This window comes from Arachis ipaensis, chromosome B01 (assembly GCF_000816755.2).
Source record: "Arachis ipaensis cultivar K30076 chromosome B01, Araip1.1, whole genome shotgun sequence".
In the NCBI taxonomy this organism is placed as follows: Eukaryota; Viridiplantae; Streptophyta; class Magnoliopsida; order Fabales; family Fabaceae; genus Arachis; species Arachis ipaensis.
Genome location: NC_029785.2, coordinates 100,573,526 through 100,584,815, shown reverse-complemented (window position 1 = coordinate 100,584,815; position 11,290 = coordinate 100,573,526). Strand labels below are relative to the sequence as shown.

At 40.9% G+C, this 11,290-nt stretch overlaps 1 protein-coding gene across 1 annotated transcript; it reads right to left on the bottom strand.

Moving 5' to 3' along the window:
• LOC107609716 lies at positions 5,883 to 8,716 on the bottom strand. The gene is made up of 5 exons (XM_016311735.1): positions 8,243 to 8,716; positions 6,958 to 7,552; positions 6,354 to 6,874; positions 6,138 to 6,230; positions 5,883 to 6,047 (listed from the first exon to the last, which is right to left on the bottom strand). Exons 1-5 carry the CDS (start codon positions 8,714 to 8,716, stop codon positions 5,883 to 5,885), a joined length of 1,848 nt encoding a protein of 615 aa, XP_016167221.1.

The following is an 11,290-nucleotide window of genomic DNA, read 5'->3' as shown; positions in this document are numbered from 1 at the left end:
GTTGTTGAACCTCTCTTAAGCAAGTCGGGCTTTTCATTTATAGGATGGCTTTGCACTTGTCGGGATTTGCTTCGATCCCTCTTTGGGTTAGCATAAATCTTAGAAATTTTTCAGCCTCTACCGCGAAGGTGCATTTTGCGGGATTTAGCCTCATCCCATGCGACCTTACGGTGTTGAAAACTTGCGAGAGGTCTGTTAAGAGGTCGGCTTCTTTCCGGGTTTTCACCAGCATGTCGTCTACGTAGACCTCCATTAAGTTCCCGAGGTGGGGAGCAAACACCTTGTTCATCAGCCTTTGGTATGTGGCCCCTGCATTTTTTAATCCAAAGGGCATGACCACGTAGCAATAATTCGCTCTGGGTGTGATGAATGATGTCTTTTCCTGGTCTGGTTTGTACATCGGGATTTGGTTGTATCCTGAGTAGGCATCCATAAATGATAAGTATTGATACCCCGAGCTGGAGTCTACTAGAGTGTTAATGCTTGGAAGTGGATATGGGTCTTTGGGACATGCTTTATTCAGGTCGGTATAGTCGACGCACATCCTCCACTTGCCGTTTTGCTTCTTGACTAGCACTGCATTTGCTAGCCATGTTTGATATTTGACTTCTCTGATGAAGTCAGCTTCCAGGAGAGCTTGTACCTGCTTTTTCACCGCTTGAGCTCGTTCTGGGCCGAGCTTACGCCTTCGCTGCTGTACAGGTCGTGACCCCGGATATACTGAGAGCCTATGGGACATGAGCTTAGGGTTTATCCCGGGCATGTCGGAAGCTTTCCAGAAAAAGAGGTCAGAGTTATTTCTTAAGAGCTTTGTCAACCTTTGTTTTAGGTTTTCTTCTAGGTCGGTCCCTATGTTGGTATTTTTTCCTTCCTCTTCGCCGACCTGTACTTCTTCAGTTTTTCCTCCTGGTTGTGGACGCAACTCTTCTTTGGCTCTTGCGCCGCCGAGCTCTATGGTGTGGACTTCCTTGCCTTTTCCTCTCAGGTTCAGGCTTTCATTGTAGCATTTTCTCGCCAATTTCTAGTCTCCCCGTACCGTTGCTATCCCCGCAAAGATGAGGGGTAGACACCACTGCTCCGAGTCGATTTAGGGTAGCTCTACCAATTAAGGCATTATATGATGACCGCACGTCGAGGAATATAAAGTCTATGCTCAGAGTTTTGGATTTTTCCCCCTTTCTGAAGGTCGTGTGAAGAGGTAGAAATCCTAGTGGTTTTATCGGCGTGTCGCCTAATCCGTACAAGGTATTGGGGTAGGCTCTTAACTCCTTTTCGTACAACCCTAGTTTGTCGAATGCGGGCTTGAAAAGGATGTCTGCTGAACTCCTTTGGTCTACTAGAGTTCTGTGGAGATGGGCATTGGCTAGGATCATGGTTATCATCACTGGATCATCATGTCCAGGGATTACTCCTTGCCCATCCTCCTTTGTAAATGAGATAGTAGGGAGGTCGGGCGATTCGCTCCCGACCTGGTAGACTCGCTTGAGGTGTCTCTTGCGAGATGAATTGGTGAGTCCTCCTCCCGCAAATCCTCCCGAGATCATATGTATGTGTCTCTCGGGGGTTTGTGGTGGTGGGTCTCTTCTGTCCCCGTCATCTCGCTTTCTTTTTTCATGATTGTCCGACCTTTCCATGAGATATATGTCAAGTCGGCCTTCTCTGACCAGCTTTTCTATCACATTTTTGAGGTCGTAGCAATCATTTGTTGAGTGACCATACATCTTATGGTACTCACAGTAGTCGCTGCGACTTCCTCCCTTTTTATTTTTAATGGGCTTGGGAGGCGGCAGTCTTTCAGTATTGCAGATTTCTCTGTATATATCCACTATGAAAACCTTTAGAGGAGTATAAGAGTGATATTTCCTCGGTCTGTCGAGACCGAGCTCTTATTTCTTCTTGGGCTCTCTTTCTTTCTCTTTTATCGAGTAGGGATGCCCAGGTCGCCAATTCGGCTCTCATAGTCTGGCATTCTCCTCCATGTTGATGTACTTTTCTGCTCTTTCTTGTACATCACTCAAGGAGGTGGGGTGCCTTTTTTATATGGACTGTGAAAAGGGACCTTCTCTAAGTCCATTTACTACCCCCATGATGACCGCTTCAGTGGGCAGGTCTTGAATCTCCAAACACGCTTTGTTAAACCTTTCCATATAGTCCCGTAAAGGCTCTCCGACCTCCTGCTTTATTCCCAGGAGGCTCAGTGCGTGCTTTACTTTATCCTTCTGGATGGAGAACCTCATTAAGAACTTTCTCAAGAGGTCCTCGAAGCTGGTAACCGACCTTGGAAGGAGGCTATCAACCACTTCATTGCCGCTTTTGATAGAGTGGTCGGGAAAGCTTTACAGCGAGTTGCATTCGAAGCATCAGCCAGATACATCCGACTTTTAAAATTGCTTAGATGATGCTTCGGGTCCGTGGTTCCGTCATAGAGGTTCATATCAGGGCTTTTGAAGTTTCTTGGAACTTTTGCCCTCATGATGTCCTCATTGAAAGGATCCTCTCCTCCTAGGGGCGACTCTTCTCGGTCGCCACGGGAGTTCCGACTTCTAAGGGAAGATTCTAGCCTCAAGAGTTTTTCCTCTAAATCTTTTCGTCGCTCTATCTCTTCCCTGAGGTTTCGCTCCACCTCTCGTTGTCGCTCTAATTCTTGTTCCAGTTGTTCCAAACGAACTTGATGACCATGGACCAATCCCATTAGCTCGGTTGCATGGGGTGGCCCTTCCTTTCCTGATTCTCATCCCTCCGAGGAGTTTACCTTTGGGTTTTTTAACCCAGAGGTGCCCTCTCTATGTTGGTCATCGGTTCTCTGGTGAAGGGTTGGGTCCGCATCGTTGTTTCCGGTATCCAGGTCTTCCTGTTCGGAATCGGACGCGGTATGACTATCTTCTGGTGACTTGTCCGCCATCACTGGTCGATCTCTCGGGTCCCCGGCAATGGCGCCAATGTTACGATGGGTAACCGGAGATTGATGGGTTTGACTCGTTAGGCTGGCCCAATCATCTGTGAAGGGAAACCTTCGAAGGGGATCGCGCTTCTGGGCTTCCGTCCGACTTGTGTATATAAGTGAATGGGGGTGGTACCTGCAAAGACACTCTGATGCCTAAGTCAGCAAGGTGTGTGAGCAGGTTTAGAGAATATTGGAACTTAGAGATACCTGAGGGGTGTCAGTGTATTTATAGTGATGAGCCAATAACCACCGTTGAAGTAGTTCTACTTTTTAAGGTGGATAACCGTCCCTTCATATTAGGGAAGTTGAGATATGGCTCCTGGAAGTGGGTTGAGAGATTTTAGGGGCAGTTACTCACTTGAATGAGTGCCTATCTGCCAGCTAATCTTCGTTCCCGACTTCTTTAGAGCAAGTCGTGGTAAGGACCGACTTCTATAGGGGAAGGTCGGTGTAGAATGGGGCTCAATCCTTTGGATTGGGTCTCTCATTTGGACCTGGGTCTTAGCGTTGGGTCAGGGTATGAACACCAACCATTATCATCGTTTTTAGAGTACATAGTAGTACACAAGAGTACATATGAATAAGCCATATTTTTATTTAATTTATAATGAGAAAATTTTTTTATTAAATATGACTTGTATCTGTATATTTTTGGAGACGATAATAATAATTGCTATTACTGCCAGTAATGTTGAAGAAGACATACTTGTTGTCTGTATATTTTTGTGTATTCTTATGTACTCTTAGATACGATGATAATGATTTAAAAATTTGAGTTACGTGGATTTTGTAAAAAATTGAAGTGAAGTTCGCTGGAGCTAAGCGAACTCGTCCTAAATAAAAAAAAATCATATTTGAAAAATTAAGTTAAAAAATTAGATATAAAAAATAATTATTTTTTTATTTTATTTTTTAAAAAAAAACATAAAAGGGTATTCTGCGCCACTTTAATATCAGAAAATGCCGGTGGAAATGGCAGTAAAAGACTAAAATCCAGTTTGTCAAATCATTTTGGTTTTTGGGATGGAAACCGTTCATAGAATTATGTGCATTTGTAGTCTATTTTAGACACATTGTGATGCTATTATTAGAATACATAATTTATTTTCGAAGGTACTTAATTTTATAATAACTCCTAATATTCTATTTAATATTATTCTATAGGATTTCCGATTTTTTTTTTCTATTGCTAAATCTCACACATGCTAAAAGAAGTACAGAAGCCTCAACTTGTTCTCTAATATCCAACTATCCAAGTCTCATAGACTATAAAGGTTTTTTTTAGCAGGTTTAAATCAGCCAATTTTTTAAACAACTCCATTTAATAATTAATTTTAAATTTTTTTAATTCAAAATTAAAATAAGAGTAAATGTCCTTTCTGATCCCTAACCATTTGTCCGATGGACTTTCCACCCCCTAAAAAATCTAAATACCCAAATCGATCCCTATCTATTTAGATATCTGTACGTTCCAGTCCCTGCAACCGGTTCCGAGCAGGTCACTTGCTGATGTGTCAGTGACTTGTCCACGTGGGTTTCTCTCCTTCATATTTGGGACAAATCGCCCCCTGTAACTTTGTTGAAACGTTGTGTTTCATTATGAGCAGTTATCTCCTGGGTGTTCATAGCTATTTAGGGTTTTTTCTTTGTTCTTCATTGTCTTTGTTGTGTGTGGAGTGAAGATAAGGACTTTTCTCCTGAAGAATAATATGGCTATAAAAGTCAGAGACTCTTTTTCACGAACCGTGGAGGAAAGCAGTGAAGCTGGGAAGAATTTGTGCTGGAGTTCGACTCTGGGTTCCATTGGGAGTATAGGGGAAAAGACAAACCAAGGCAAGAAAAGATTTGTAGCACCCAGATGTCATTGTAGCACATATGCAATATTGTTTCAGTCTAGTACTGTAGGAAATCCGAACATGCTTTTTTTTTTGGTTGCTCAATGTTTAAGGTAATCATTTTTCAATTTTAGTTTTGTTTCAAAATTCATTGCCATTACCATGGAGTGTTGTTTGTTGCAGACCGCAACTCTACATTGCAAATACTTTGCTTGGCTTGATGAATATGTTGAGTCATATTCACATAAAGCTGATGTCAATTAGAATGGTATGGTTGAAAGTTTGAAGACGATGGAAGAAAGATTGGAGGCACTGGAAGTAATGATGGCGAAGCAGAAAATTGAAAAAACATTTGGAGGCAACACTAAATGCAGAACCTTAACTACTTTTTTAATTGGAATTGCAGCTACACTTATAATTTCATCAATTTGCAGTGGGTTAATTGAGAAAAATGTGAATTTGATTTAGTGTGCAAAGTTATGTAAATAGAAGACAACTACTTAATGTATTATGGTTGAAATTCATAGCTTGTATGAAGACAATAACTCATGTTATGATTATTTACTCTAATTTAGTGATACTTAATTTATTTTATTTCATGTAGTTATTAGAATTTAAAATAGTGTATTGAGATATTATCATATTGTATTATTATGAGTTTGTGAAACACATGTCTATGAAGATAACAATGTAAATATTCAAATATATGGCACATTTGGAATTACACTCCAATTCCTGAGAGTTTCATAAAGCGATTCAATGATTCACAAACCAAAGCATGAGTGTTTTACAAAAAATTCACTCCAAAATATGAGTATCTCTAAATCAATCCTGAGTATTATGTAGACTTCAAATCAGAACCTAATCATAACATCAACACTATAACCAAAATAACTAAGATAGAGTCTCCCTAAACCAAAGTTCTACATTCTCTAAACAATATAATATTCACATAGCAAGTTCTTTCACTGGTTTTTTGGTGGAGGCTTCATTCCTGGAGTTAGAATGAACTTGAATAGCCTTGATGAGGTCCCAGTGCTAGCTGCTGCCAGAGTTTCATTGGAGATTGCATGAGAGGTTTTCTGTAAGCTTTGTCCTTCTGGTTAGGCTTGTACATTGTGAGGATGTTCGTTGGACTGCACTGGAGGACTTGGGGGTCTTCTGACCATCTGTTTGGGCCTAAACTTTGGAGCTGCAGAATGGGGCTGAGCCTTTGGAGCCTGAGTTGTGGTCTGATTTATTGGAGTAGTTTGATCAGTTTCTGGAACCTGGTAAAATAATAGTGAATCACATTTGGGCTCCAAAACTACATCTTTTGTGTTTAAAAAAAAGTTAAGAACTATGGTGTCTCTATTTACCTCTGCAGTTGGGGCAGTTTGTGAAATGTTTATCTCATCTGGCTCTACATGCGGCCTCTTTGGCATTTTTTTCTTATTTTTCCTAGCCGTATCCTGTATGACAGAAGCATGTTTTGCAGCCACATATGTATACAAATATTAACTCATTGTGAATACTCAAAGACACAACCCAATATGTATACGACTTACAAAATACTTGTCTAAAAAAAAGCTTACAAGAGGATCCAGGTTAATAGGTTCAGGTTCTTCAACAGGTATGTTATTTACACCACCATCAATACCAGCCACATTCCCTATAGGGGGAAGGACAGGAGCTACATTTTCAGTCATCGCAACCAAAGCTTTGCTAGCCACTTTTGCCTTCTTCCTTTTTGGTTGCCAGTCGGGTTTAGCTGGTGCTCCCTTGCATGTTTTATAATAATGCCCCTTCTCCCCACATTTGCTATACGTTACCTGAAAAGTTCTTTTCATTTTGTCGCCAATCACTGGGGGAGGGGGAGGGGGTGCACCGGATTCAGTCCTGCGTTTCTTTGGACGACCAGCTGGTCTTACTATCCTGGGTGGTTGTGGCTTTGGATGGTCTGTCTTCTCCCAAAATTTTTTGCTGTTCACTGGATTTACACACAAGTCATATGTTTTCCTCACAGCATCCATAGTGAGATAAGGGCTCACAAAGTCTTCAGCAGCCTTGATCCTCAACTTAGAGATAGCAGCAACTGCGTGGACACATGGCATCCCTATACAACAGCAACAAAAACATGAATATGGTGTGCTAAAAATTGTGAAAATAACAAGACAAGAATTAATAATTAATGTTTACCTGTCAACTGCCATGCATTGCAAGTGTATGTATGTTGTTGGAGATTGACGCCTAATTTGTGTTTTCCCCTAGTAACTTCAAATAGAACCCTGTCATTATCTCCGCTCCATTGTGCATTCCATTTATGACTCTGTGGTTTAATGTGCCTGTCAAGCCTCCACTGCTGCATTGGTGCCAGTTTTCCAATGCACCTCCCTAGAATCCTCTTGTGCTTGGCCATCTTTTTTATTATTGTACACCTTATTTCTTCACACATTGTTAGAATCGGCTTCTCCCTTGCCTTAACTATCATAGAATTCCAAACCTCACACATGTTATTGGTGAGGCTGTCATTCTTCGGACCATGACTGAAATATGCCTTGCACCAAACTCCTGGGTCAAATTGATTCATATACTCCCATCCTCCATGGCACTCACTTTTAAACTTCTCCATTGGTGCTTTGAACTGTACCTGAGTAGTGCACTTGGCAGCATGCCATAACAGTCCTTTTACCTGCTTGTTATTGAATCTTTGTTGAAGATTCTTCCAAATGTGCAGCACACAATTTCTATGGTGTGCATAGGGCATGACTTCCTTTGCTGCACGCATAAGTCCCTGCAAAGATAGTTTAAAAACCAAATATATGCCATTTCTAATTGCTACAGATATCTAATTATAAACCAATTGCTGGCAATAGAAGTCACTGGTATAAACCAATTATAACTGTTACAAACGTCTAATTATAATTCAACATGTGCAACAGAAGTCTATAGCCATAAACTAATTATAAGTCAATTATATTGTGCAGAATTTTATTTATAAAACAAAAAATTATATGCCAATTATATGTCAATTATAACTGTTACAAACATCTAATTATAATCCAACATGTGCAACAGAAGTCTATAGCCATAAACTAATTATAAGTCAATTATATTGTGCAGAATTTTATTTACAAAACAAAATTATATGCCAATTATAACCGTTACAAACATCTAATTATAATCCAACATGTGCAACAGAAGTCTATAGCCATAAACTAATTATAAGTCAATTATATTGTGTAGAATTGTATTTATAAAAACCAAAAATTATATGCCAATTATAAGCCAATTATAACTGTTACAAACATCTAATTATAATCCAACATGTGCAACAGAAGTCTAATTATGACTTGATGTAACCCAATTATATGCTACAGACTTCTTTATACACTCTAGTAATCTAAACAATATCAACACTATAATCCAACTATATTCTGCAAAATTAGAAACAATATCAGAATAGGTTGGCAAATGTTGTTACCTTCTGTTGGTCGGACATGAGATTCCATCCACGCACTTGATGGTCTCCCAAATCATCCTGAAGCCGAGTTAAGAACCACATCCAGTTCTCTGTGTTTTCTGCTCTTGTAATAGCATATGCAATAACGAATACATGGTTGTTAGCATCAAGTGACATTGCAGTTAGGAGTTGGCCTCCATAATACCCCTTTAAAAAGCATCCATCTAGGCCTATTAGTGGTCTGTAACCCTTAACAAATCCATTTCTGCACGCATCTAAGCATATGTAAATTTTGTCAAACAGCGGTAGAGATTGCGGAATTGGGTCAACACACATGTCAGCCGTGCTGCCTGGGTTACTCCTATGCAACTCTTGTAAATAATCCCACAACTTCCCATATTGTGCCTTGTCATTCCCAACAACAATTTCCCTAGCTTCTTTCAAAGCCCTTTGGATCATTTTTGGATGGACCTGAACATTGTAGTCCTGTTTCATATGCTCTGTTGCTTCTCTCGGTGTTAGCTTAGGCTGTTTGCCAACCTTTTTTCCAGCTTATCTGTGACCCATGCCCTATTGGCCAAGTTGCTTCCATAATCCCTTCCACATGTATGCTTGTTGTGAAATATTTTTATCTCAAATGCCATTGTTTTTGAGTTTCTTGCCACGTATATCAACCATGGGCAGTTCTCCTCTGTACATCTAGCCCTGACCCTCTCCTTCTCATTCTTGATATACATGCAATCTCTTCCATCCCAGACAAATACATCCTTTAAGGCTTTCTTAAATCTCTCCATACTCGAAAATTGCATTCCAAGCTCAAACTAAACCTCTCCATATTCATTTTCTTCATTGAAATCAAGTCCATGCATTTTTCTCTCATCCTCAGAAGATACCGGGGGTATGACACTCTTCAGAAGCATATTCATAGTTGTATTCATCACTGTCACTCTTCTCATTAACCACTGCTGGACCTCCAATATCTGTTTCTACTGGCCCTTGGCCAGAACCCAACCCACTAGGAGGTGTCTCAGTTCGATTTGCTTTACTAGATTCACCGTATAGCACATGTCTCTTCCTCCTCCTCCTGGTATACCTTTTTGATGATTTCTTACCATTTTTCTTAGGTGACTGCTTCTTCTTGTTTGATGGAGACACCGATACTTTTTTCTTTGTTTTTTTTTCACGTCTGTTTGGTGACTCAATATCACTACTATCAGTCTCATAACCAGGAGGAGGAGGCTTGTAGGCCTCATCCTCGGCACTCTCGTATCCGTCATCTGATGAGGATTCATCTGTGACCACAACGAGCTCTTCCTCTGGTTCTGGCTCTGGTTCGACTGCCATTGGTTGACTTACCGGGTGCTCAAAGTAGATGTAGAACTCATTTCTATCTGGACAACTTAGGGTGGCTTCACACATGTCATTAATATCCTGGTCACCCTTAAGGATATGAAGCCCAAACTCCAAGTTTCTTGCTGCTGGATCAAGCCAGTAAATTTCTTTGTATTCTAGATAACCTAATCCCCTGAAGAATTCTTCCAAATCCTTCTTGTTGACAAAATCAACATCCATGGGTGGAAATTTCTCAATCTTTCCATCTACGTACCGTAACGCTCCATCTGGATCTTTCTTGAGTTTCCCACCATGATGAAAAATAGGGACAACAAACACAGACATCTGCAAAAATCCAAACCACAACTCAGTAACAGAGCTAAACTTCAAACTTAATCAACAGCAAATAGACTATAATGTCTATCAGTTAAGAATTCTTAACTCATCAGTAAACACAAAGGTAGAAACTTTCAAAGTTAATATCACTATTATAGTTTCGCAACAACCCTAACTCATCAAACAAAGCTAGTGCTTCACCCCATCCACCCATAATCACCATGCAGAGGAGAACTGATTTATCAAAACAAATTTCACTCCCACTATCTGACACACCCCTCAACTTAACTACAGTGAAAGATAAAGTAAGTAGAAGAGAGCGAAGCATTCCTTACCGTTTCAAAGAAACTTGCTAATGCAGTCAATGTCTTCCCACACAGTGGTGCAGCACGCTCGCACATCCTTAATGTAACGCTCTTTTGGAGGAAAGGAGAAAGGTTTCAGAATTAGGGCCAAATGTAAATGAAGAGGGAGAGGAAGGTGTTTTATGGAATAATGCTCATAATGAAACGCAACGTTTCAACAAAGTTACAGGGGGCGAGTTGTCCCAAATATGAAGGAGAGAAACCCACGTGGACAAGTCACTGACACATCAGCAAGTGACCTGCTCAGAACCGGTTGTAGGGACTGGAACGTATAGATATCTAAATAGATAGGGATCGACTTGGGTATTTAGATTTCTTAGGGGGTGTGAAGTCCATCGGGCAAATGGTTAGGGACCGAAAAGGGCATTTACTCTTAAAATAATTAAAAACTGATTAAAGAAACCCTAATTACGAATTGTAGAAACTCTAATTACGAATTGTAGAAACCTTTCCTTTCTCTCACGCTCTTGTAGCCGGACAGAAACCCTCCCCTTCTCTCCCTCTCCCACTCCCACTCCTACAGCCACGACGTACACGCTCTTCTCCGTTGTCATCATCACCGAACCACCCAGCGCGAAGCCCTCTCTGTTCTCCTCAGCCACACCAACCATCTTCTCTTCTCTCCGCAAACTAGACCTTCGCACCAGTTTTTGCTTTGTCACCGCCACAACCCTAGGGCCACCGAACCCTAGCTTCGGCCCCTCTCTCTGTGCCACCCTGTCTCATTCTCCAACATTGAACCAGTAGAACAGCCGAAGCTCCCTGAGCTCAGCCAACCTTCGACGCAACAGAGGACAGCCCCTGTTCCTCCTCCTTCGAGTGAGCTTGGAGACGCACTCTGGCTGTCTCCACCACCGCTACAACCTCCACCTTTTTTCTAATTTCTTACTCTGTTATTCTGGGGCACAAATCACAATAATAAGCCAAGGGGAGCAAAATTTTACACGAATTAGCCAAAACAAAAACTGCTTCATGAATCCACCAATGCACGTTTATATGTAGTTCGAACCAGCTAAATTCGAACTCCATTTCTACA

Bases quoted from the DNA above. Each gene is read 5' to 3' on its own strand.
- LOC107609716 (XM_016311735.1), bottom strand. From the start codon at position 8,716: ATGAAACAGGACTACAATGTTCAGGTCCATCCAAAAATGATCCAAAGG. The intron at 7,553-8,242 runs GTAACAACATTT...CTATCTTTGCAG, and splicing joins TCATGTCCGACCAACAGAAG to GGACTTATGCGTGCAGCAAA. The intron at 6,048-6,137 runs GTAAATAGAGAC...TTATTTTACCAG, and splicing joins AAACTGCCCCAACTGCAGAG to GTTCCAGAAACTGATCAAAC.